At 41.2% G+C, this 27,641-nt stretch overlaps 2 protein-coding genes across 4 annotated transcripts; one reads left to right on the plus strand and one right to left on the minus strand.

Annotated features, from left to right (window-relative positions):
- Window positions 1-3,176: 3,176 nt before the first annotated feature.
- pdk3a (pyruvate dehydrogenase kinase, isozyme 3a) lies at window positions 3,177-14,337 on the plus strand. Of its 2 annotated transcripts, XM_063483781.1 has the most exons (12): window positions 3,177-3,508; window positions 5,815-5,956; window positions 6,100-6,171; window positions 6,597-6,781; window positions 6,879-6,968; window positions 7,664-7,741; window positions 7,957-8,033; window positions 8,167-8,268; window positions 8,362-8,469; window positions 8,586-8,699; window positions 11,414-11,538; window positions 13,364-14,337. In XM_063483781.1, the coding sequence occupies exons 1-12, from the start codon at window positions 3,406-3,408 to the stop codon at window positions 13,443-13,445; spliced, it is 1,278 nt and encodes a 425-aa protein (XP_063339851.1). In that variant the 5' UTR covers window positions 3,177-3,405; the 3' UTR covers window positions 13,446-14,337. The 2 variants fall into 2 exon arrangements, with proteins under 2 accessions (XP_063339851.1, XP_063339852.1); XM_063483782.1 differs by having other exon boundaries at window positions 11,414-14,337.
- A 323-nt stretch (window positions 14,338-14,660) lies between these two features.
- pcyt1ba (phosphate cytidylyltransferase 1B, choline a) lies at window positions 14,661-26,583 on the minus strand. Of its 2 annotated transcripts, none has more exons than XM_063483783.1 (8): window positions 26,400-26,583; window positions 21,105-21,204; window positions 19,618-19,734; window positions 19,362-19,513; window positions 18,436-18,514; window positions 18,212-18,354; window positions 17,744-17,932; window positions 14,661-17,428 (listed from the first exon to the last, which is right to left on the minus strand). In XM_063483783.1, the coding sequence occupies exons 1-8, from the start codon at window positions 26,478-26,480 to the stop codon at window positions 17,204-17,206; spliced, it is 1,086 nt and encodes a 361-aa protein (XP_063339853.1). In that variant the 5' UTR covers window positions 26,481-26,583; the 3' UTR covers window positions 14,661-17,203. The 2 variants fall into 2 exon arrangements, with proteins under 2 accessions (XP_063339853.1, XP_063339854.1); XM_063483784.1 differs by lacking the exon at window positions 26,400-26,583 and adding an exon at window positions 25,170-25,420.
- Window positions 26,584-27,641: the final 1,058 nt, after the last annotated feature.

Genomic DNA, 27,641 nt, shown 5'->3' on the forward strand with positions numbered 1-27,641 from the left:
TACTGTACACAAAAACAGGTACAGGCAATAACTTGAAGAGTTAAAATACAGCTTTACTGAAGACTCCGACATTGGACTTGTTTTGTCCTAGAGCTCTCAGTGCTACATTTGACACCACATTCTCACATTTTCGAGGTCGCCCGATCATTTTTGCGTGATAACTCTTGTATACGCACTTTTTTCCCCAGAAGAACCCTTTAGTTTTCCTCCAAAACATAATCTGCCAGTGAGACACAAAACCACATCTGACTGCCAGAAAACATGTTCTTAATTAAGTGGTATCGGGGGGTTTGTTTTAGGAGATGTTTTATTTTACAAATATGGGATTTCCCCATAATTAACCAGAAATGTTGCTGAAAAAATTATGTAGGCTACTTTGATACCATTTGAGTAATGGCTTGTGAAGTACACAAGTGAAAGAAAGCCTTTGTCTCTGGAGATTTCAATGCATGATTTCCTTACGCTTGCGAAACAGATAAAGGAAAAAAGCTGGAACAGCATCATAAATCCTCGCTGATGGATGCTGGTTCTCATCTACTTGAGATCATTGCAATGGTGCTCAGTTACAAGAAGACAACACTACAGAAAAATAAAGCAAAGCAAATATTTTAAAAAATCCCCAAAGTTCAGATGACTGAAGTATCGAGTACTGTGCAAAAGTCTTGAGCTACCGCCTCAGTAACTCAAGACATGAAGCAATATTGGATCTACACATAACAAACTTAGAAAAGAGGCTTTTTGTTACTAGCAGCAAGTTCCCAAAACATATCATTTGTTTGCATTTCTTTCTTCTTTGGCTATGTACAGCAAATGAACAGTATTTAAAAATCGTGTTCTTAAGAAACAGGAAGAAAAAAAAATCAAAGACTTGACACATGCATCTTCTGAGCCATCTGCTGTTGACAGAAATGGTCTCAGTGGATGTTTGGCTCTGAAGAAGCTATACTTAAATATTTCAGATTATCAAAACTGGACTTAAAATTAGTGACGGCAGGTTTTATGACAATAAATACATTTAATATTTTTCTCTTGAATCGTCGTCAATATATTTGGAAGAGGTCTGGCGAGATGGGCAACAGTGAGTGTCTTCAGCTGTCTCTGTCATGATTTGGGGCTGCAGTGTTGAGGATCTTCTCAAAACTGACGGATTACACATGCATAAAAGATCATATTTTGATTCATTATACCACACCATGAGTACCATGATTAGCAATAACTTTCTTTTTCAGCATGACAATGATCCCAAACACTCTGCCACTGGCACCAAGTTTACAATAAGCTTTAAATGCTATTTGAGAGAACTGAAGACTGCTTTAAAAGTAATGACAAGAAAGCTTGGCTAAAGGAATTTAAGCTGTATTGAAGAATAAAGGTGGTCATACCAAGCACTAACAGTAAGGCTTGTTACAGCTGTATTTCCAGTACATTTGCTTAGATTTCAGTGTACACGTTGAACCTATTAATCACTTTAGTAACAAAATACAAAGAAATGAGGAGTGGTTTTAGACTGTTGTGCAGTACTGTATTTTAATATTAATTTATTATTAAAAAATTTTGTTCATTACATGCTGACATTTTACAGTTTAACATCAGCGTACCTGCAATCCTCCGACTCTCTGGGTTACAAAGAGAATTGGAAATAACTAGCAGGCCAATTTAAAAGTCTTTCTAAAAAGCTGAATTAGCATTAAATTTAAAAAAGGTGATTTTTTTTGTTTGTTTGTTTACTTTGTTTTTGTAAAACTATAGGTGCTCAAATAGAGTATTATTAAATGCATATAATACACATATGTATGCATGTATGTATGTATGATATGTTGGGCTACTTTAACTATTCACATGTGGTTATTTTAAAAAGGTAATGTTCTAACAGTTCTCCGCTGTGGTGTTTGTTCTCTGGTCCAATACAGTCATTGCTCTGGCCACTGTAGATTTTTAAAACATTGCCTCGCTAGGGGGCAGTAAAAACCAAAAAAACAAAACAAAACAGTAAGGAAAACGAAAAACCTCTAATTTTTCGTTTTAAAAGAACCATAATCTGCTTACATCGTGTTAAAAATTGTGCTTAAACCTGTTCTCCACCGACAATCTAACGTTCTGTACCCCCCATTTCTAACATCCACTGCCCGCTGACTGCGCATGAACAGATAAACAAGTATGTAGACGTTAATGACGTTGACTGACAAGCCTCTGACCAATAACATTGTCGAATTTGTCGCTCCTCTCTTGGAGCCAATCACGGCTGTGAATCCACAAGCCTGCACCAAGTGCGGTTGAGTCGAAGTTTTCCACAAACGTCAACGGAGATCAATTACACCGGATGTTTACAGATCAGCTCTTCAAATTAAAAGCGTTTGCCTCTACGCAGGGATACATTCAACTACACCTAAACGTGTTTCATCTATGAACTGGTTTACGGTGTTGTTATTTATTTTTAATACGAAAACACAAAAAGGAAACCTGTTGCAAGACAAAAACAAATCATTTTACCTAAAAATATATTTTGTTTAATACGAACTTCATACAACCTTCAACAAGGAACTGTCCACAGACATTTGCTTTGGGGTTACATTGATAATGCCATTGTAATTTAAAACACGAGTGATAAGTGACCCTTATAGACCATGTATACACCAGTAATTAAGTAAATTCTTTAAAAAAAAAAAAAAAAGCATGGTGTTTCTGTTAAGCAACAGAATTTGTGTATAAATGCAAGTCATGGGTCGGGGGGAGACTTTAAATAATAATCCCAAGTATAAGAATATAATGTTTTATCCATTAAAATTAATAAAACATTTAAGTTTAACTCTTTGTTGTCCTTGCACGCTCATACTTTGCACAACAGTAGACCAAAATTGTTGTATTGGCCCACATCAGTGCTAAAGAAATACATGCAAAACACAATAGATAAATAAGTACCATATCTACAGTATTAAATATATACAGTGTGTGCAGAAAATGAAATATACAATATGCTAATTGATTTAATAAATATTAATCATTTTATTTGAATATTATATAAAACTAATAAATGTTGTTGCCAGGTTTTCCAATTTACCCCTCCTTGCAGCTTGCAGTGTTGCCCTATAGACGGTATAAAATATTACGAAATATACTGCGCATTCTTTCTTTACTTTGAAAAGTATGGCATGAAGTCGTCACGTCATTGCGAGGGGCTTTGCAGAACTGATCTCATCTGAGCGTGCAGTAATGTAGATCCAGGAAGCCGTCCGTGTCGCTTGTATCCTATCCTGTAACCTAATGGAGCTGCCTCTGTCGCGTCGCTCCGTCTCCTCCGCTGTGGCCAGTGGAAATGTGGCCGCCCCTGGGAGAAACGCACCGTCCGAGCATCTGTCCGCCTTCTCCTAATTTCTTCTCTCTCACATCATCGCTAAAACTTTCAATATGAGGATCTTCTGGTCTTTGCTGAAAAACAGCAACCCCAAAATCGAGTATTACTCCAGATTTTCACCGTCCCCGCTCTCCATCAAGCAGTTTTTGGATTTCGGTGAGTAAAGGCATCGCCCGGCACCTTTAGAGGACTTGAATGACTTGTAGAGGGTGGAGGATGAGGTGGAAGGCCCTGTTGTGTGTTTTTGTCATCTCATCAGTCGCAGCTGTGGACCTGGAGAGTCACACGCAAGCCCCGGCTCGTTATTAATAGAAGGGAACATTAGACTTTCTTACGGTCAGGTGTGTTAAACGTAGAGATCGCCTGCAGTGAAGCAGCCACATATAAACAGAGGACGGTCCTCTGTCCTGTGCGGATTTGTTTACGTTGTAAACAAGTACTGACAGGCACCCTAACGCATGCAGGTATTCTCAGTCAGACTGGCACAGCAGCACGTATGCAGTGGAGGGGCCAGCAGCCCTGCTCCTGTTGCCAAGATGCTCAGGAAGCCTTTAGTCATTTTATTTATTTTCACCTGTGTCTTAGTGAGGTCGCTCTAGAGCACGAGTCATTGCAGATTGATGTTTTTTTTATGTGTTTCTGGTTAATACCCCCCCCCCCCCCCTCCCTTTTGATTTCAGTTCCCCCTCTATTGCACAAAGACATGTAGAAATCCCGCCAGTCGCAATGTGTGCCTCAAGACGACGGTTATTAATGGTGCAGAAGCACTCAAGGCTTTCCTTAATCCGCCTCTTGATTAAACGCTGGCATGTCTGTTGCGTAATTTGTTCTCGCAGCTGTGGATGTAGAATGCGTGACGGGAAGTGTGCCGCACTTGTTTGCATTAAGGAGAACCCCTGCTTGGCACCAAGAGAGCCAAAACATATCGGTGTCTGTGTTTCACTCTGGAGCACGAGAGACGTCATCCAGGGATAGTCGCCACAGGCTTCTTTGTTCTCACGCACAAGCTTCCTCATTCTGCATTTCACAAGATTTCCCCCCTTTAAACTGCTGAGTCAGGTCCAGCTTTTCCCTCGTTTCCTCTTGTGTGATCATCCCAAGTTCTAACACTGGACGTCATGATCGTCTCTTCTGTGTTGAGAGTTTTGAGGTTGTCCCCAGGGCAGCACTGTCCACACTCTAGAAGGCTCTACTTTATGTTAAGTTCCCCCACAACAGATCTAAAACACCAATCCCTCGAACGTCTCCCTGACCGCCCATCCCTCTTTCCAGGCAAATATGACCGATGATTTCCCTGCGTGAACTTTTCGAGCTAATGTTGGCACGCACGTGGATACAGCTGCAGTCAGATGGCAAAGTTTAAAATATCAGGTTAAAGGTTAGATATGAAACCGAGCGCTCTTCTTAGATGAGTTCAGCACACTTGCTTTTTAAGCACCTTCTTATATGAAGCTTTGTCTTTCATTTGACCTTGATCCCCGTGAGCCGGGAGCCTCTCTGATTGCCAAAGCAACCAAAGAACTCTAATCACGATATTTTATTGATGGCAATAAACAGGATTATGAAAGTGTCAGAAAGCTGATAATTTTTACTCCACACTGTATTTATTGGCAAGAGAAAACTAAACTGGAAGCTCCACATATGCGGTTAAGTTTATAAGTATTTGGACAAAGACACAATTTTTATTATCTTTGCCTTTTTTACACCACCACAATGGATCAAGCAGTCAATATGGTTCAAGTCTAGGCTGTCAGCTGCAATCCAAAGGGTTCTAACTGAAGTTCTGCATGAACCACCGAGGTGCAAACCACAGGTTAAGAACAGAAGGGTCAGATTAAACTTTACTGGAGTATAATCTAGTTACTGGAGACAAAGCTGAGGGCAGAAAGACTCACAAAGAAGCAGCAACTGAAGCATCTCAAGGAAGGAAACGCAACATTAGGTGATCTCCAAGGGTTCTAGACTTCAGGCAGTCACTGACTGCAAAGGATTTTCATCCTAGTATTTAAAACAGTCCTTATATTTCATTTTGATCTTGACTTGCTTAGATGTGGTGAAGTAGTTTTCCGTGGAAATCATTTTTGCGATCGTCCACTTTAGTTGACTTCTGTGGTCTTTCAGGTTTTTCAGTGTTGCTGAATGCTTTTAGTGCATTTGTTCTTTTTAAGGTGGCCCAAATTATTAATTTGGTCATTGATTGATTGCTAAAGTTATTCCTATCTAAAAGGTTTATTTTGGTTTGGTGGTTTATTCATAAAAAAACCCCCCAAAACTTGTTATTCATAAATGGCTAATGCAAAACTTTGACTAAATTAAAGCTGAAACTCTGTATTTCAGTCTCATATGGATTGTTCAATTTAAAAAATCTGCTGTGACGGTGCACAGAGGCGGCAGTACAGAACACCCGTCGACGTTCAAATATTCCTGGCTTTATCTGTGCCTCTCACTTCTGCTTCCCTCAGGCCGGGACAATGCATGTGAGAAAACGTCCTTCATGTTCCTGCGTAAGGAGCTGCCCGTTCGGCTGGCCAACACCATGAGAGAGGTCAACCTTCTCCCCGATAAACTGCTTAGCCAGCCCTCTGTCAAACTAGTGCAAAAATGGTAAGACACTCCCTCCAGAAATGTTCTTTGTACGCCTGCCAAAGGGCAGCCTTTATGGCAGCAGGACTTGTTTTAAGGTTTATTGCCATATTGTTAGTAAGCATGTGTAAAAGTTGCCTTTTGACCTCTGTCTGTTTGATCAGGTACATGCAGAGCTTTGTGGAGCTGCTCGATTACGAGAACAGAAAGCCAGAGGACCCTCATACTCTGAACGAGTGAGTGGATGTTAGCTGTATGAAAAATTAATAAGCACGCTGTATGTACAGTAAATAAAGCTTTACGACACCCAGCTGTTCTATACTTATGTCATTAAGATTAGAGTCCCTCTGGCACTGCAACTAATCCTCTTAGTGCACATAGATCTCTGCTGACTGCTCAGGTAACACTGTATTTATACAAAAACAATGCCCGTCTGTTAAACAGCCATGTGTCACTGATAAACGCAGACAGGAATGTGCTTGGGTCTCTCTGTTTAGAGAACACGTTTCCAATAATTGTTCAGGGAAAATGAAATAACAATGCAGATCCTCATTCTTGTGCTGCGTTGTGCAGAGAAATCATGGTCACATTTAAAGTTCTGGCTTGTTCTTTGTGCACATATAAAATATGTTTCTTCTTTCATGTTTCATTTTTTTTTTAGTTTCCTGGAGCTTTTGATTGAGATCCGCAACCGCCACAACGATGTAGTTCCCACCATGGCTCAGGGGGTCATCGAGTACAAGGAGAGGTTCGGCTTTGACCCGTTCATCAGCAGCAACGTCCAGTATTTCCTGGACCGCTTTTACACCAACCGCATCTCGTTCCGCATGCTCATCAACCAGCACAGTGAGTCTCCAAAAATCCCCCAAAACATTTATGTCGTTTAGCCGTTCGGATCTATCTGTGCAGCTGAAGTTTATATATCCACACGTCTGTGTTTCAGCACTCCTTTTTGGTAACGATACCAACCCAGCACATCCCAAACACATAGGCAGCATTGATCCGAACTGCAACGTGGCAGAAGTTGTCAATGGTAAGTTTGGGAGTTATTTAACATGACCGATTTAACCCGGTTTGCTAAAAAGACAAATATTCTTCACCCTCAACAAACATGAAGCAGTAATTTTGAGTAAAATGCAGCTAAAATATATAAAATTAAAGGTTTATTTAGTCAGATCATGAGTCATTAAGGAGTACTTGGTATGAACTGATTGTATACCAGTCCAGTAAAGTTTGTTAGACCAGATTTCATAAAATGTTATATTTTGCACTGTAATTATGTAACAAAATGACAGGAAACTTTACATGTAATCAAATTAGAGCCAACATTCTGGGCATACAATTTGTTTTGTGTGTTCATCCTCCTTCTAATGCCGTAATTCCTCATGATCATGCTCACTCAAGTCAGAGGGAATATTTTTCTATCTATGTTTGACTTATTTTGTTATACTGAGCAAATGTATTCATTCTTCTCACAGGAAGCGGGGGTTAGCTATGTTTTATATCACATCAGCCGCTCTCTGCAGTGACACAAATCAAACAAAAGAGTATCAATCTTTGCTGAGCGGGGTGTTTACATAATGATAGTTTTAAAGGAATTCCAGCAGTGTGGGTCTAGCGCTGCACTTTCAGTGACTCAGGAAGGGACAGAAGATGCATTAGTGACCTGTGAACAGAAATATGTGCCGTTCTCTGGTCTGACTTATGTTGTTTTGCCTCTTCCATCAGATGCTTACGACACTGCCAAGATGCTGTGCGAGAAGTACTACTCGGCCGCTCCCGAGCTCAAGATTGAGGAATTCAACAGTAAGAGTGCTTTTGTGCATTTATGCAGTTTAAGCAATCTCCTCTGTAATTAGTCACAGCACTGCAAAAACTACAACCATGTTACCCGGTCTTTTTAGAGCTTGTGGGCACAGATTGGGGCCAGATTTAGTCCTGTAATGATCCACCACCTCATTTACTTCAAAAGAAGCTGCTTTTTAGTGTGTGTTTAGTCTTCATGCTCCTTTTCTTTGCAGTGAAGGCTCCCAAAAGGCCCATCCAAGTGGTGTATGTGCCCTCTCATCTATTCCACATGTTATTTGAGCTCTTTAAGGTAGGCAGGCCAGTGTCAGTGCTCCTAACCTAACTGACCCGGGTCTAATTAAATGCAATTAAGCCGTAACTGGACTATAATTCTGTTAGGGCTGCTGCTGAGCTGAATTAATAAAGTCTTGGGGTGTTTGCAGAACTCCATGAGAGCAACAGTGGAGCTTCATGAGAACAGTAAAGAGGGATTACCACCAGTGAAGGCAAAAGTCACTCTGGGTAAAGAGGATCTCTCGATAAAGGTAAATTTGACACACATTTGCATCATTAAAGAAATATTTAGAGGTGTTTTAGCTTTAGCATTGTTCCATTCGTCTTATCCTTTTTGTCTCTAGATCAGCGACAGAGGAGGAGGAGTCCCTCTCAGGAAGATAGACCGTCTTTTCAACTATATGTACTCCACTGCCCCGACGCCGAGCCTGGAGCCAGGAGCTGTCCCGCTGGTACCTGCAACCATACAATCACATCAGTATCGACCCTTGTGATCAAAAGCATCTTTTGGCTCCTGCATTTTTTTTATATGGTATGACTTTACATTAATTTTCTTTTTACTTTACAGGCTGGTTTTGGCTACGGTTTACCAATTTCCAGGCTGTATGCCCGATATTTCCAGGGGGATTTGAAGCTGTACTCTATGGAAGGAGTTGGCACGGATGCAGTCATCTATCTGAAGGTGAGCTTTTCAAATTTGAGTATGTTGTAAAGTTGCAAAGATCTGTAAGGCATGACACAGATTGGTGATGAATTAAAGGAAAAAAACTGAACCCTTGACCTCTATAACACCTCAGTTGTGCTGTTTGGGATTGAGTTGGCACAGTTTGCGATTATTTCTGCCCCTCCTGCTGTTCAAACTTTCCTATTCCAGGATTTTTTCCTACTATTATTATGTCCATCACTTGTGTGATCATCTTAGTATTTTTTTTTTTAAATTGCACCTGAGATAGATTACTGGGGAAAAATGATACTTAGTGTTGTGTGCCATATTTGGTGTCTTGGGTTGTAACCTGCCATCAGTGAGAGCTGACAGCAAAGAGGTGGAACTGGTTATGGTAAAAATAGGCGAAGCGAAAGTGAAATTAGAGTTGACGTCAGTCAGTGCCAGTAAGAGTTCTTTCTCTTATTTTTTTAGGACTGGGTTCATTAATCAGACATAAAGATGTCGAAAGAGTATGCAGAGACTTATAAGCTGGGATTTTAGCTTGAAGTTCAAGTCACAGGCTTTGCATCCAGGCAGCCATATACACAGCCAGTCATGTAATCACGAGTTCTACTAAATCTGTCAGGAGAATTGTGATTTCGATTGTGGATTCTGCCACAAAAGGTGATGTTCTGGGCAGATGGCCGAACTGTACTGTGGGGTTTTTGTGTGAGATAATACTCTCTCCTGGCTTCATCAAAACCCTTAGTGAGGAAATGCCCTTTGAAAGAAAGGCGTTCCATCCCTCCTGTAGACTCTTGGATACTTTCAGAACCCTGGAGTCTGTAAGCATCCAGGCTGTACTGACATTAAATGGGTGACGCGTAATTACCCAGGACCTTTCCTTTTGTTGTTTTTGTTTATTTGTTTTTGGTTTTCCTTTAATTTGACACCTCTATTTAACTGAGAGTTGAAAATACTTTTAAATTTGGAAGGATTAAAAGAGAAGAATTCACTCCCATGTCTCTCTGTGAACTATTCTGCTGCTGTGGAAGGGGAGTTTGGACGCCTAACTTTGTGCACATGATGTCTCAAGAATGAGGCGATGTAGATTTCTTGGATGACTTTTAAATCGATACCATAGCAAAAGTCTTGAATGAGTTTACTGCCTTTACTGCAGCCAACTGCAGTCTCTGGCTTCAGTTTAGTCTTTAATAACTGAACGTTATGCTGTGCTGGGTTGAGATCAGGTGTCTGACTTGGCCATTAAAGAATAGCTCACTTTTTTGCCTTGAGAAAATCTTGGGTTGCTTTTGCAGTTTGCTTTGGTTCATGATTAATTTACTCCATGAAACCAAGCGCCGTCAGCATTGAGCTGAATCTGAGCAGAGAGTATAGCCCCGTACACTTCACAGGTTATCCCAACACTCGTACCAGCAGTCACATTGTCAATAAACACCAGTGGCTGGCCCTGAACTTTTTCTTTTCTTCTTCCTTTTCTCTTCCCGTCATTCTTGTACAAGCTTTTCTTGATTTCATCTGTCCAACGATTTGTTTTTTCCAGATCTGTGTAGGTTGTTTTAACCCAGCCCTCCTGTTCTTGAGTGCAGAGGTTTACATTTAGTTGTAAGAACCTCTGTATTCAAGGCGCCTCTTGATTGTAGACTGTGATAATGACACGTCTACCTCCTCGAGTGCTCTTGACTTGGTTAGATGTGCGAAGTTGTTTTACTTACTCATGGAAATAATTCTGTTGTCATCCATGTCAGCTGTCTTCTGTGGTCTTTCAGGCCTTTTGACGATGACCAATGAATTTCTTCTGTTTAAGAATGTATCAGATTGTTGTACAACTGATTGTGGATGTTTGTCATGGAGTAACAAGAGAACAGGCTTCACCTGAAAACTACCTGCCAGTCAAATGTTCAGTTATTTTTAAGACTCTGAAAATTGGGTACAGTGGTTCCTCATCAGTACATGCAATACTTTGGTTAAATCCATTGAACTAAAGCTGAAAGTCTTCATTTCAACCAATCAAATACTGTAAAAACAGCTTGATACCTATGAACATCAAGGTGCTAATGAAAAAATCACTCTAGTATATCATGTTTCAGTATACTCGCTGGCCTATGCTGGTACTGCATACTGGTATTGGACTGTGATGGAGTAAATGTGGTGTTAATTGCGAGCGGTGTGTTAACTGTGGACAGATTGAGGCTGACTTGACAGATTTTAACTACATGCTGCTACAAACAATTTTCCTCTTAGCAGAAGCAGCTCCCTGTGTTTTAATTGAAAAAGGTGAATGGCACTGGTTTTCTTTCAGCTTCTTTGAAAGGTGCCATACAGTTATTATAGGTATGTAGGCTGATGTTCTGCAAAATATGTGTATCTGTAACCTAGGCGCCCCCCCCCCCCCCCAAATAAATAGTGTGATGATTAAGCCAGAAGATGAGTAGCTTAGTTAAGCATAAAACTTGAAGCAGTGTAAACACCTTGCATATCACTATTCAAGTATTAAGATTTCTTAGGCTCATCACTTTATTACCTACAAAACTGTATAGAAGCTGGAAGCCACCAGAAACAGTGTTCAAAGTCTTCATGCTGAGCTAAGCTAATCATCTCCAGCGTCACGGTTATTTAGACCCATCCAACTCTTGGCAAGTAATAAAAACAATGATAATAACTCCTCTAATAAAGATAAGTCAAAGTTGCTTTTCCTTGACTTGGATGTCTTGTTTCTTTATTTAAAGGCTCTGTCCAGTGAGTCCTTTGAGCGTCTGCCTGTCTTCAACAAGTCGGCGTGGAGGCATTATAAGACGAGCCCCGAGGCGGACGACTGGAGCAACCCCAGCAAAGAGCCACGTGATGCCAGCAAGTCCAAATACAAAGCCAACAGATAACTCTGCCCAGCTCGCTAGCAAAGCCTTCCCCTGGGAGCCAAAATGCCGGCACTCTGCATAGAGCATGCACGATGAAATGTTGCCCTTGGGTAAAACGCCTGGGTTTGGATTAGACCTGCTTTCACATTCCAGTCGCTAAAGGTTTTGAAAGGATGGATGTCCTCCACTCATATCAGTACCCAATGGCAATGACCTTCATCAGCGTAGCTTTCACTGTCGTGGCTTCACCACTGGCTGTAAGACGAGGTTTAAAATGAACCTTTTCCATGTTATAGACCCCCAGTGTCCGACCCCTTTAAAAATATCTGGTTGCTCTCGTGAACCTTTACAAAGATGAACTTCATTTCTTCAAATTTACTTTATAGCAGTACTGCCATCTCTTCCTCTGTCTCACACACATTGGCCTGCTGCTGACTAGGCTACTGCTCTGTGCAGCTGAATAAGCTCCCCTCCCGCTGCTGATCGAGTGTCTTTCTCAGTAAACGCTCGTATTCTGTTTCTTTCTCGCCACACACAGGCAGAGTCAGGAGAAAGGGGTTAGTTTGAGTGCAAGTTAGAATAGGAGGAGGTTTTACTTCCTTCCTTTCGGATACACTCTTGACTGAACGCACAATTAGGCCGGTGTGCCCTTGGCATAGAGACTTGTTTTGGCTGCCCTCCGTTTTTAGCTTGGGGGGGAAAATAGGAACCAATGGATGAAGCATACACTTTATTCTTAAAGCTTCTAAAAGTCAGGATTTTATTTAATGAAAAAGAGAGCGAGCCTTACTTCTGGTAACGTATGGCATATTTATTGTTTTTAAAAAGCCCGCCTTTGAAGGCTGGAACTTGAAGAGCATTTAAAAAGGGACGATGTTAGAAGTGAAAAGTTAAGTGTTTTTTACTCAACTTTGTTTAGCTTTGCGCTTAGAGGATAACCAGCCACCTGCAGACAATTAACAAATGGTACTAACCCTCATCAACCCTATTTTTGCTCTTTGTCCTGATTTAACAACTACTAACAGACAAATGGAGCATCTCTCGGATCCTTAGGAAAGAGTTGCCACCAGAGTTGTCTATTCACTGTGATTCAAATGATAGTAGCATCATCATTATTACTCTTTTACCTTTTCCAATGATCATGAGAGACTTCGCTTGAGTAGCCACGATGCACTCGCATAATCTGAATTGCTCATCAATAAATCGTAATTACGTTTTTTGGGGGTTTTTTTTAGTCAGTTTGTCCTCTCAGCAAAACACCAGATGAAGGAAAGCGCAGGGTTGCAGTCGTGTCATTTTTCAGCCACACCAGCACCATGTATTGCTTAGAAAAAAAACTCCTTGCTAAATGCGATGGATCTGCTGGGATCACACTTGGACTATTTAAAAAAAAAAAAAAAAAAAGGTGGGATTACAGCTTTTATTTCGACACTTCTTATTTCGTCCTGCAGACGCTGCCAGCACGCCACGGTGGATAAGCAACTTGCTCGCAGCTTTGACTTTTTTTCCTAACAATGCTTCATCGGGTCAGCGTGTATCTATTTTGTGGTACTACTAATCCTCATAGTCTTCTGAGTTTGAACAAAGTTCTGCTTTTTTATGTGCTTCTGCCTTTTTTAACTTGAGTGAAAATAACTGAATTAAAAGCTAAACGTAAGAGCAGATACTTTGACAGGCTTTTAGTTTATTTGTACGATTGTGCACAATTTCCCTTGGCTTTTTTTTTGTCTTTTGGCACTGACACGTGATTGCTTTTATTCATCTTTTAGTGATTTGTAAGTTTTTAACTTGATTTTTTTTCCTTATTTATACAATAGGAAGTCATGTGGCACACACAGTTGAGGGTTTGGATAAGTCGGCGGAGGAAAATGTGGTCAAAGAAGCAGAGCCTCCAGGGCACTGAAAGTGCATCAATCCATCCACTTTTTTTCTCTCTTTTTTTGGCACATGGATCATATTCAGGAACCTGTTTTTGTGCACTTTACTAATCCTACGTGTATATTTTTAACCTCATGTAGCTTTCATTCAATCACTCCAGACCTCTATCAAGGAGCTAATTAAATCGGATCGGATCCCAGGTCAGGATTTACTAATAGTGATTCAATTTTTTTTGAGGCTGCTGAAAAAGACCAAAACTTAAATGAGTCATGGCTCAAACCTGGATTTATTTAAAGCAGATGTTGGGAGATTTTTCACAAATACGAAGAGACTTATTTTTCTCATGTCATTTAGCTTCACCTGACGTGTAAAGAAAGAATAACTCGGTGTGGAAACCGACATATTAACCATCAGATTTCATCACTGCCAATTCCTTGTGACCTGCCAGTGTGGCTGATACCCTGTGAATAACCTACCGTAGAGGATGAGCTGCGTTATAGGTTAGTGGTTGACGTGTAGGTCAGTGTGGTCCTGTTGTTGACCAGTCACCTAAAAACCACGTCTTGATCAAAGTTATACTTCCAGTTTCCATCATTTATTGAAATGAAGATCTTCTACTTTTAGTAGTTTACTGTTTAAAGACCTTCTATGTGGTAAGAGTATTTTAGAAAATCATATATAATGTATAAGCTGTACATGCAGCCAGTGTGGAGTGATGAGTGTACTTTCCAGCCTACTGTACATCCAGCTTAAATACTGCATTTGGAGTCTCCTGGATAAGAGGTGGTCGTGCAACATCAACATACACCAAAAAAAAAAAAGTTTTACAGTGGTCTTATAATGTGATTCAGCATGAGATGAACTTCCAATACCAACTGTCAAACATTACAATAAAAGAGATTTGCTGTTGTGTGTAATCGGTGTGTTCAGTTTTTATCCACGCTGTAACCGGATCGGGGTTTTTTCCCACAGTGTTGAAACATTCTGGTCCACACCACATGCGGTGCAATTATGCATGATTACATTAAGCAGTTCATGTCTCTGTTTTGATCGATTGCTTTTAGATGATTGGCTCTGCCTCAGATAAACGTTTGAATCTCCCGTAAAGATCTTGCCTAAAGTTTGCAGTTGTGGAAAAGGAAGTACACCCTCTGTCCAGTCTACGGTTTTACTAAACAAGTTTAAAAGATGTAATCGGGCCTCACCAGGTTCTAAAATTATTGAAATATACGACCTTAGCTGAACAGTAACACATGATTTATTACTCAGTGTTGTCATTTAACAAAAAATGAACCAAAAAACAGAAGCAGTGTATGAAAAACTACCTTTAGCAGCAAGTGACTTGAAGTAAATTATCAGTCTCTTCCTTTTGTGTGGAGGAATTTTATCCCACTCTTTTACACAACACTGTTTTATTTATTTAAGGTTTGTGGGTATTGCTTTATGTACAGCACTCTTGAGGTCCTGCAACAGTATTTCAATCAGGTTGTGATCTGGACTTTGACTTATTCTTTTCTTTTTCAGCCATTCTGTTGCTGCTGTGCTTGAGATTGTTATCCTGTAGCATGACCGAGTTAGAGTCCAGCTTTAACTGACTGAAAGGTGACCTCACATTTGACTCTATAATACTTTGGTATACAGATGAATTCATGGTCTGCTTAGTGACTGGAAGGTGTCCAGGTCCTGTGGCTGTAAAATAAGGCCTAATCATTACCCCACCACCACCGTGCTGACAGCTGTGTTTGGGTTTCTGTGCTTATTATGGGAAAAATCCAGAGGTCTTGTGGTTTGTTCAAATGCAGCTTTGCAAGCCTGAGCTGTGCTGTGTTCTTTATATAGAGAAAACCACTCCAGACCTAAAAAACTGCTGAAACCTCTGCTTTCACACTTACTTATCCTTCTAATTGTTGTGGAAGGTGGAAATAATGATACAGTCTAATAGGTTGTATCTTGTTTCACACACGTAATTTTTTAAAACAGCTAAGGATTGGATTATTTTTATGTCCTGATTTTGAAAACGTAGAAGTGAAAGACGCCATACCTTCTTTTTCACATGACCACTACCTACACCAGTTTCCATATATGTGTGCTATTGGGGTTTTATATTGTTTTTAATATCAAACTACACTGTAACAGTGTAGGAAATACCGCACAGACCGTCACTGGAGTTTAACAGAGTTCTTTGCACATTTCCCACTACTTCAACTCTTTATTTGCACAGCTATTGAACTAAAGTCATTTCCCCCCCAGTCTCTATTGACCTTTAACTTTTTAGCATCAATTAAAAAGTCTAAAAGTCTGCTTCATATTCTGTTATACATTTTTTTTCTTTTATTCACATTTTGATTCATTTGAACATTAAAATGAATAATAAAAAAAAGACACACATTCCCAAATTTTGTTCATATAGTGCAGATTAACATGTAGTGTGTACAGGACATTAAGATCTCTACGTTGCATTATAGGGTACTTACTGTGTTGTAGGGGTGGAAGAGAGGTCTGCTCAGATGTGAGCAACGTACATTTCTAATCATCGCAGCGAGAACAGCGCTATGTTCAAGCCTGATGATTCACCCACAGAGCTTTAATATTTTTGAGATATTTCAAGTATCGTCAGAGTTTGTCAGGTTTTTGTGGACGGCTGACATCAGATCCCAAAGAGCCAAAGAAATCTCTGCTAAACATGAAAAACTACTTAAAAAATTACATGGCTTTTTTTTTAATGGTGAAAATCCACAAGTGCTTCCTTTAACAGGTGAGACGCAACCTTTTATATGGCTAGATGTGAGAGTGATAACATTACCTCTTTGTGGAGTCTAAAAGATGCAATTTACATTCAAGAGGTTAATAAACGAAGGCTCTATTTTTTCTATTTCATCAAACTATTTGGTGCATGAAGCCTCAAGGATTGGATTTTGTGTCTCTTTTACAATCATCAAAAAAAAAAGAAAAAAAGTGAGCTTTAAAAGTTGTGTTTATGTCTTTTTTTTCCTGTATCTTGATGGGTTTTGCTTAGGATTTTTTGCACATATTATCTGCATTTCAGAAACTTGACAATATACGTTCTTCTTCTGGGCTCCTGCAGAGAATTTCATATGAATATCTTAGAAGTAACTTGTGATTAGTGAATTTCAATGTGATCGTTTTTGTGAATACGGTCTAAAACAGCAAGGGCGTGCGTTATCCAAGCATCGCCTCAGCTACTCTAGGGTTCGCAGGGGTCTGTTGTTTAAATTCTGTTTAACTAGCACAAAATTACACAAAATGAATGAAACCAGCTCCAGTGTAGACGATATGTAGAACTGAATGTAAGACGAGGTGTTTCTGTAAGTCTGTGCCTACTCAATCATAGCTATCACACCGGTTACAAGAAAACTAGGCATCTTGAAGAGAAAATGATAATCTCACATAATAAGACAAAAAAACAAAATGATGATATTATAAGCAAGCTGTTTGACAGTCTCTATCAGTGCTGGACAGTCAAAGATGCTGCACGGGATTTTTGTCCTTACAAAATCTGACACTGTGTCCTCATCCTCTTCTTCCTTCCTCTTCCTCCTGTCTGCTTGGTTGCCCAGAAACAACAGAGACAGTAATGGCTTCTTAGCTCTGCAGCTCAGAACTACATTCCCCATGATCACTGTCTGCATTGCATATTTGCAACATCCTTGAGGGTAACTGTTTTTCAGTTTGTCAGCCAGTGTTTGGAGGAGTGTGTGCATGTGTTTGTGAGTGAGGTGTGTTTGTGTGTGAGTGTGCGCGTGTGCGGGTTGGTGTGACCGTCTACTTCTCGTCTTCATCCCCTTCGCTCATGCTGCTTATAGAGGCAGACGCTCCTTTTGGGGAGGTGGGAGGCGAGGGCCGCGCGTTGTGCCAGCGGGCGGGGGGAGACGGGGGAGAGGGTGAGCGCAGGGGGGAAAGTTCACGGGGAGGGCTATTGCTGGGTGACTCTCTGGGAGACAGAGCGTAGGAGAGCATTCGACCACTGCGCTCCTGAAACACTTGCTTCTGTACAAGGAGGGGAAAGAGGATCGAAATGTTAGGAAATCAGATCACCTGAGAAAACTGAATGTGGCGGGGCGCGGTCTGTGGCGCTGCTGCGGGGAAGCTGACACAGCAGAGCTGCATCGGCTCATCACGCCTCCCCTGCAGCCGCACCACACACCACACTGGACTTGTTATCACACCAAAGTACAAGCGACAGGGAATAAAACTTGCACTTGAAAATGTGTCAAAGACATTCTAGTGACCAAATGATATTAAGTATTTTAAAGTTTTTTCTGTATTTAGTAAACATTGACATTGCATTGCATAGTTACTTACCCATGTCCCATCAGGTCCAAATAATTCTAGGAAGTTTCCGATGAATTCTCTGGATTTCTCTTCCCATTTCTGAATGAGGTCGTGACTCTTCTCCTCCACGCGGTAAACAAAATGCTTGCTCTTTTCCTCGACTGTGCGAACTTTCTCCTTCATCCGATCCACTTGGTTCTGTAGCCGGTACTTCTTCTCCTGAGGGCACAAAATATTGCAGATGATTAAAATGTTTTTGGAGAACCAGAACCTAAATCAGAAATTTGCGAATATTGTAAATAGGAAGCATATGTCTGAGGTCAGTTTTCAACAACGCAGCTTTGTAGTCACATCACAAATTAAGCTCCATACAACTGTGATGCACAATATCCAAAGACCTGTTAGTTTCTCAAAAGAAGAAAATCTGCTTTTTTTCACATTAAATTTGTGCTAAGCTGATGTTTATAAATACAACACAGTGCAGTAAAATGCTCTCACATTGATGTAGCTGACATTAAGCTCCTTGGCCGTGTAGCCACGTTGAAGGTTGCGTCGGGCGTAGACGTCATAGTCTCTGACAATTCTCGTAATCAGGTCAGAGGTGGAGATTCCTTCTGTGCGTTGCGTGGGTACAAACATCCCTAATATACACACACACAGCAGGTATGTTTTATGGTGGAAAACACAGTTATGTTATGTCCTTTTAATCAACAGACACTGACCTGCCTCCTTGATGTGTTTGTAAACGTCCTCACTTCCTGCTGAGGAGTATGGAATATCATCATGAGCCACAAAATCGATCTGAGGAACAATCAAAGGACACGTACTGTATGGCAGACACACAAGTGAACATGCAGCAGGTCTTTCAAGGGCAAACTATGCATGCTTAAAGTTAGACATGGTCATGAACACATCATTGCACACAGAATTTCCGGGGTGATAGTCACAAGCGTCTCATCATTAGAGGTCTCCTAAATAGTAAAGAAAGTTTCCTTACTCACAGCATAGCATCCTCCTCAAATACTTTACTCACTAGCTACAGGTATTAGGTCACAGGTGACAGGTTTGTGTAAGTGAATGTGTACAATACATATAGTAAATGTACTAATACTTCTACTCGAAGCACTCGAGCTTCATTCACCTGTTTACACAAATTCACATAGCACGTTTATTCTCTTCCTCTAAGCATTTCATTCGTACACTGACAGATGCACTGAGGGGGAGTTGGGGTTCAGTATTTGGCCCCAGGGAGACACTGGGGATCAAACTACTGATCTTCTGATAAGTGAATGACCAGCTCTACCTGTATATCAATGCAGAGCAGCATTAAAGGAGCTAAACTAGATTAGACCAGGTTAGATTTGACTGAAATATAATTGAATTTAATAGCAAAACTAAACTAAAATAAACTTAATTGCTAACACTGTCTGCACCATTGACTGAATGTGAGCAGGTAAGTTTCTTTCAGGTAACTTCACCCTGAAACCAAAAACTTTAAAGCCCAAGGAACTGTCAAGATCCTAATTTTGAGCAACAAGCGTCTCAAAACTTAGCCAATTAGTGAACAAAATATTTCATCTACTTTAAAGTTTATATAGTTCAAACCCCCGCCTCCCACACACACACACACACACACACACACACACACCTTGTGTTTCTCAAGGAACTCAGGCGTGAGAGTCCAGGGTGCATCTCTCAAGACCTCATCGACATAGCGGCAGTGTCTCAGCGCCTCGTAACGTTCGTGCTCCGTCATGACTGTGAAGCCCTTGTACTTGTGGGTCAGTTCATCACTGCACACTGTTTCAAGAGCACAGCAGTGACATACATAAAACCCACGTGAGGTGTGGTGATTAAATAACAAATCTGGACAGGTGAAACCGTACCAGTGTGGTCTGTCTTACCTCCTACTATGAGGTAGGTGTTTGGAAAGAGATTCTTGGCCTGCATGAGAGCACGAGCGTGTCCAGAGTGGAATAGGTCAAAGATGCCATCTGCGTAGACTCTGACTGGCCGGTCCACTGAAAATACAGAAACAAAAACAGAAAAACAGTACAACATCACGGGAACAGGTAAGCACAAATAAGTGAAGTGGTGTGCTGTTAGAGTAACAGTGGATATAGCCTCAAGTCAAACACAGAAACAGAGAATAAGCAGGCTGCAAAGTACTTTTGCACAGCTTCATCTGGAGCCACAGAGGCTCATTTAAACATTTTTAAATGTTTCCAAGCATGATCAAATTGGCAGTGCTTTTGGAGTCAAAGGATTTTTTTCCTCTTTATCGTTTTCTGACTGTTTTTCACCAGCTTTGGCTTTGACTAGGGTCAGCATCACTGCTGGTAGCATGAGCCAACACCTGGACCCAACAGCGGTTGCACAGGTTGTCCAACTCCTCCAGAATGGCACATCAGTGGGTGCCATTGTCAGAAGGTTTGGTGACTCCCAGCACGGCCTCAATAGCATGCAGGAGATACCAGGAGACAGACAGTTATTCTAGAAGAGCTGGACAGGGCTCGGTATCTGCTCCTTAGTGCAGGAGGAACATGATGAGCACTGACCCAAAAAAATGACCTCCAGCAGGCCACTGGTGTGAGTACAAGCTACTGAGTACCATACTGAGTTGGTGCAATTAAACTTCAGCAAAATCGACTAGCCTCCTGCTTTCATTCTTAAACCATTACCCAGTCCACATCAGTGTAGATATCCAGCATGATTTTTTTTTCCCCATTGAGATCTAATGTGTTTTCAAAGTGTTACAATAATTTGTTTGAGCAGTTTATAGCCATACCTTTTTAAATAACATGCTAACAGACAGAAAGACAAAGAAGAAAGAAAGAAAGAGACTCTTTTGTGGAAGTAATGAGTGTAGTTGAACTGCCAGCAAGTTACTGCAATATGTAGTTAAATCCCTACATTAATTACAAGTTCAGTCGTCCCCAGCAGTGGTGGTGACATGAAAAGGACTAGTAATGACTTGCCCATTTCAGTCCAATTATCTTGTAAAAACACATGCTATTATCTCACATACTATAATTACTGTAGCAGTGCAAGTACAAGAGTACATGGGAAGTTGCAGCTGTAAAAATGGCAACAGCAGACAACAACACATTTAGTGGAAGGAGTTAGCACAGAATTAGTGGTGGTAATGACATCAGGGGTGAGAGTGTAGTAGCTGCTCTGAGAGTTCATAGTACAAACACTTGGAACAGAACCATTAGTTGCAACAGCAATAGGAGCTGTAGCAGTGGTGGTAGTAGTAGTAGAAAAAGACGTAATTGTGATAGAGTAGTGCAGTAGGAGATGTTGCAGAGGAATGCTGTAAATGGAAAACATGAAAGCTGGGAGAAGACTGTGCGCAAGACAGGAGGATACCAAACAGCAGGAGGTCTACCTGGGGTGCCTTTGCAGGCCTGAGCGATGGTGAGCTTCTCATGAGGCGCGCGACAGTCACAGCTGGTCTCGTTGGCAAAGATGGCAGGCTCTGTGAGAGTCTGAGAAAGAGAGAGTGACCAGGTTAAACACAGAATGAACGAGGGAGACCGATGATAGTTACTTCAGCATCCAAAAGCATGGGAAATCCCTTTGCAGAGAAACACACTCATCTATCACTTCAGCTATGCACAGCATGCCTCCTTTTCCACGCCCTTCCCCACTTACTGTAACCTCCATTAAGTTATTGATCATAGCTGATGTCTGCGCTCTGTTGGGACAGCAGCGCATGAAACAGACAACGCTGCACTCAGTGTTATCGATCAGTCAGTGTGTGCGGGCAGACATTTACCTTTTCGCAAACCTGTGTGTGCATTGACATGACGGCACAGATAGAGAAAGAGTAGAGCTACTGATTCAAAAGCCTCTCAGGAAAAATGCAAAACAAGAAGAGCACTTGTGCGGTAAAATGAGCAAGGTGAGGAGAGTTATCACTGGGACATGGAAGCAAAATACAGAACAAGAAAGCACAGGTGAGATATGGGTGCCTGGTAGCGTGTGTCAAAGCTATATCAAGGTTAAAGTGCTGCAGCCCGCCTGAAAATGTGTCTTTTCGTGCCATCTGTTAACTGCAGGAGAAACGCTGAATCTCATTCACACAGATAAAAGGGACCTGGAGTCAGCACAGAACAGAAAGCCGTGGGAGTGTGAGAGGAGGAAGAAAGGATGGAGACAGATTCAGCCTCTGTGGAATAAACAGGCACCTGACGTCAACATGTATCCTCCAGGAGCAGCAACCGGTCTGGCATGGAGACAAACCAGTAAACGTGACACCAAGAAGGTTAGTCTGAGGGGGTTTTAAAAAGGTAAATAGATAACAAAAGAAAACACAGAGCTAGAGGGCAGATTTTATTTGCATATATGTATGCATCAGTAGTCCATTATAATGAAGGGAAAATTGATGCCAAATATTTTATATTGACCTTAAAACAGTATCTCACTGCCATAAATCAAAAAAGAAACATGCCACTGTTGTTTACTGAATTTTTACCAACCTCGAATTTGAGTAACAAATCAAGCGTTCCTTATGAACCTTTCTCACTATACCCTTTAACAGACAGCTTATAAACTCTTGTGCCACTTAATGCAATGGTCAAAATTTCCAGTTAGGTATCTCAAAACTTTGATTACTTAGAAGTCAGTAAGTTGACATTTTGAGACACCTAACTCAAAATGTCAACATTTATCCCTGCTGACTGCTAGTGACCAGAAAGGTGGAACCAAAGACAGAATGCAGGAGAGAGTTCATGTACTGCAAAAGCAAGCTTTAGTGGCAGCTATCCAAGTTCAAAACACAAGAAACTAAAATAAGCAAACAGATGATGTGATAAAAGATGAAAGACAGAAGACTGACGACTAATGAGAAACGGGGGGAGAGGAGCACAGGGGAACACAGTCAGCAACAGGTAAAAATCATTAGGGAAGGCAGACAGGAAGCAAAACTTACATGGGAAACAAAACAAAACAATCTTCAAAGTAAAAGCCGGTAATGATTTAAAGAGGCTGACAGATACCAACAGTAACACTTAGCAAGATGACAGAGAGAGCGGAGAGGGACCAAGGCATAAACACAGAAATGCAACAGAGAGAAGCACAAAAAGAAACACCAGAAATGTGCTAATAAACCAATAATAGAACCAAAACAACTTCTAATAAAAACTCTAAGACAGGGTTAGGCAAGTCCAGGCCACGAATGCTGGTGTCCTGCAGGTTTTAGATGTATCCTTGATCCAACACAACTGATATAATGGCTAAATTACCTTCTCGACATGTCTTGAAGTTCTCCAGAGGCCTGGTAATGAACTAAGCATTTGATTCAGGTGAGTTGCCTACCCCTGCTCTAAGATAATAAAATAAAACAGCTACACACTTAACACCACCACAACTAAGACTTGTAATATCCTAGAATTATAAAAGAAACAAACAGAACCTCGAACTTAAACACATTAAGTAAAGAACTCAAAACAAGTATCGAAGGCAAACAGTAGTGACCGTGACAGTTAGATCCTGACTGATCCTGTCTCAGTGTTGGAGTAAGCAATTTTACCACTTTTGTGCCACATGAATACATGCTTGTACTTCTCTAACTTTGGAAATGCACATGGCTGGATCATAGATGAATATTTGTTTTCCCAAAAAGGAGTTCAAATTGCACATGTATAAGCTGAACAGTATAGCCTGCCTATCTGTGCAACAGCTGTGCTTTGTGGTCATTTCTTTTGTCCTGTCTTTCTCCCCTCACCACCAACCGGCCCCTCCCTGAGGGTGGTTCTGCCAGAGGTTTCTTCCTGTTAAATATAAGTTTTTCCTTCCCACTGCCACCAAGTGCTTCCTCATAGAGGGTCATCTGATTGTTGGGTTTTCTCTGTATTATTATAGGCTCTTTACATTACAATATAAAGCATCTTGAGGCAACTGTTGTTGTGATTTGGTGCTATACAAATAAAACTGAGCTGAATTGAATTTCTATATTATGTGAGCTTCATCAAATGATTAAGTTGAGTTTAAGGAAAGAAGGAAAGGTTTCCAATACATACCGTGTCAACAAAAACGAAAGTTTTCCTTGGACATTTTGGCACAATATGAATGAATTTACGCAGGTACATACATTAAATCACAGTGTGGACTAGCCCCCCAAAGTACTTTTTCCATCCTTTATCATCCCTTCACTCATAAGTACCTTTCCATCTCTATCCTTGAGCTTCCTAAACTGCTGCACATCCTTTCCAGCTTGATCTCTCTGCTTAGCCAATCAATACAAGTCCTTTTCCTTCCTTAGTGTCCAGCCTTACATAGAACTCACTACAAGCCTTTTCCTTTGCCTCTTCTATTTTCTACACATAGCCTCCCAGTAGTCCTGCCTACTGTCTTCATCAATCTGACAATCTAACTTTTGCTTTGCTAACCTTTTCCTTTAAATGCTGTCCTATACTTCCTCATTCCACTGCACTTACAGACAACACTACAGCCAGAAGGTGTTGGTTAACAGTGTTTATTAGAGCTTAAAAGTGAATACATGCATAACTCCTAATATGCACTATGATCCAGAAAGCATTAAGTTTAAAAGGTTTATCACAATGTGCTCTTTCTGTACTAGATTGCTATTTTTTTATAAGATAAAGCAAAAGAGGACCAACCTGCATGCACAATCTCACCCTAATGAACATTTTGCTGTTTGTCATGTTAAACAATCCTACCTGTCATAAACTGACCCACCAATTTCTAATTCAAGGGCATTAGAGTTAAATTGGGGTCATCAGGGCTGCAACAGAAAAAAACAACAAAGTACTGGAGGAGCAACCTCATCACCTGTGATTCACCTATGGCCCAGGAAGAACAGAGCTCCACCATCTGAACACAGCAGATGGTAAAGACTGAAAACCAAGTGACCAGAGGTACAGGCACCTGACCTATCAGAGCAGGCGCTCAGTAATGCCCACTCTGGCACAAGCAAAGAACATCTGGCATAAGAAGGATTAAGGCTGGGGGGAAAGAGAGAGCCACGGGGACACGGGACATGAGACTAACAATGAGATTGGCTCTCAAGAAGAAAAAATGGCTTGATGGAGTGGAGACAGAGGTGAGGAAAAGGCAAAATGGAGAGTTTTTAGAGTTTTTAGGAGCATTAAAGCCAGAAATCACACCAGGGTGAGCAATCATCAAAAAGATAGAAGAGATAAGAAAGAGTATCCTAACATAGGAGGCTCTGTAATCCTCGCTGCAGCATTTTCCCCCTCAGCAGGACGTTCATGCTATGTTGGCTACCGTACGGACCCCTTCCCTCCTTTGGCAACACACTCAGAAACACCCACATACACACTGTCCACTCAGCACTCTAAGCATATCCCACAGCCACATGCTACAGGGGATCTGTTTCATAACAGGACCCTTTGTCTCCCTCTCTGTCACACACACTCTGTGCGCAATGGAAGACGAGAAAACACGCACACAGGCGCGGATGCCCTACCGTTCGGGGATGAGGGCAGGTGTGTTCAAGCTCCTCCATTATTCCCAAAGACTCATGGGATGCAGCTGTGGTCCCTCTGATATGTGACTCAGCATCAGTGAAACGATGCCTCTCCTCACCACTCTGTCTCCTTCCTCTGTTCCCCCGCCCACTCTCCGCTCTGCCTCTCTGTCTGTCCTCTCCTCATCATCTGATCCTCTCTGCTGCAGAGACGCAGGCTCATGGCAGAGGCCTCACTCTGACTATTTTTTGGCATAACAAATTCTGCCTTCCGCGTTTTAATAGCAATTTAAAAAGCGTCAAGCGCCGTCTGTTAAATCACAGTTATATTCCCTTTAGTCTTGCGCCATATTAAAGCTTTAACATAAAAGACTTCTCCGAATTGAAAGGCTTTTAACCCTGTCTGCTCAGGGGTGCCCCTTTAGGGTATACGGGGAAACACCAGAGCACTCTTCTTTTGATTGTTTGACTCTATGGTGAAATCCTCACATGGGAAAACATATTTGTCAAATAATCTGATTTTGATTTGCTACGACCTGTCTGTTTATTACTGTGTACTAACAAATGAGTACAAATTCAACCCAAAACAGTGAGGAGATGAATTAAGAGATCACACTGACATCTTTTCACGAGCCGTGAGTGAATCTGTGTCTGCGTAAACGATCTCTGCGCGCTGAGGAGCTTTCTCCATGGCGACGGAAAAGAGGAGAGCGAGCTCCATGAGGTAGCCAATGAGAGAGGACCGCCAGTATACCCGGTGAGGATTGGTTGGGCAGGCCATAGCACCATCAGTGGAAAATGGCACTGAGTGGCACCGCTATCCGCCAAACGCTGATTTAAATAGAAGTATGTGGGTTTTCACGTGTCTAGTTTATGTGCTTATCTTTGTGTGAGATTTGTAAACAAACATGATTGTGGGAAAGAAGAAGCTAAAAAACTGTGCTGACTAGTTTAGTATCCCTCATTGCATAACTTAAGGTAGACCAAGCTCATATAAAGTACAGCAGTGCATTTGACTGTAACAGGATCGTCGTATTTTAATATTTGGCGCATTTTCTTTAGGGTTAGATTCCGACCACTCACAAAAGTTTACCCTCCAAGCTAACGGGCAAAATTTACCCCCGCGAATCCTCACCAAAAAGAAGAAGAAAAAAAGTCAACAAATGGAATAGGCATATAAATTGCGCATAAAGGAACAATTATTTTAATGTCTATTTAGGGATGTCTTACCTTCAGAGATCCTCTTCTGCGACAAAAAGGCGCGACAGGTGCGCAAGAGGAATGCGCTCTGACGCGTCGTTGTTTCACCATGGTGAAACAAACAAAATATCACAATCAGGCTCACTTTTTCTCTGCTTTGCTCTTTATAAAGTGAGCGAGCTGCGCAGCGGCAAAAGCGCAGCAGAGCAACAACAAGCTGTTTGTCTACTCTGACCAAAGGACGCATCAGCTGCTCAGCGCTGATGAGCAGCGACAACTGTGGGCCATAGTCGATATAGCAGAGCTTACAGTAGACTTCCTCAGATTTGTACCTTAGCAAACGGCCTAATTCATGCAATCTGCAACTTCTTACCCTAATGAGAACAAGTGGAAAAAGCCTAATGTTGTAAAGACAAAAATAAGATGAATACTACAAAGAGCCTTTCTATAAGCTGCAGTGTACTGTGAGGTCCTCCGGAACTTGGCGGAGTAATCACTGTCTTTTAATGTATAGAAAGCCAAAATAAGCTGTGTGAATGAAGGACAAAACACGCTTTGTGTTCTCATTATCGGACGCACTGTGTCTCTGTGGCCCCAATCTGGGACAGGAATCTATTGTCCTCTCCATGGACCGGTTTGGTTGCTGTGGAAACCAGCTTCACTGGGGTAGCCAGGCTTTGAAAAACAGGGGGAAATAATGGCCCCAGTGCTAAAAATCCCCGGATTTATAGAATGGTTTAAAAGTTGTTTTTTTTTGTTTTGTAAATATATATTGTTCTTGTTTTTTTTTCTTTTAGTCAAATTGCGCTGCAATTTTATTAAATCAAAAGAAATAAAGTCACTATAAACTCGTTTGAACCTCATACAATATTTATGCTAATATCACATAAATTGACTTTTTGAGACCAATTTTGACAAAACTTTGCTCAGAAACTTTCTCTGATTTATAGTCTTATGATTGCATTTTAAACTTCTTTAAGTTACATAAACTTGGTTTCTGTGTAAATTCTGAAAACGGTCGAAATTGTCAATATATTTTCAGCGCATGCTCTGTTTGCCACATCGCGCCAGACCTCAGTAATCACACACACATTTACCTGCCAGATAAATGTAATCAGGTGCACAGAGAAGAAGATAGGGTGCAGCCCATAGGGATAAACATTACTGCTATATTGTACAACACTGCCACCTTGCGGACAAAGGTGAGATAGCGTGCCAGTTTATTGGTTGGGCGCTCTGTCGTCACTTCCGACATATGACTTTCCCCGGGAA

This window comes from Pelmatolapia mariae, linkage group LG9 (genome assembly GCF_036321145.2).
Source record: "Pelmatolapia mariae isolate MD_Pm_ZW linkage group LG9, Pm_UMD_F_2, whole genome shotgun sequence".
In the NCBI taxonomy this organism is placed as follows: domain Eukaryota; kingdom Metazoa; phylum Chordata; class Actinopteri; order Cichliformes; family Cichlidae; genus Pelmatolapia; species Pelmatolapia mariae.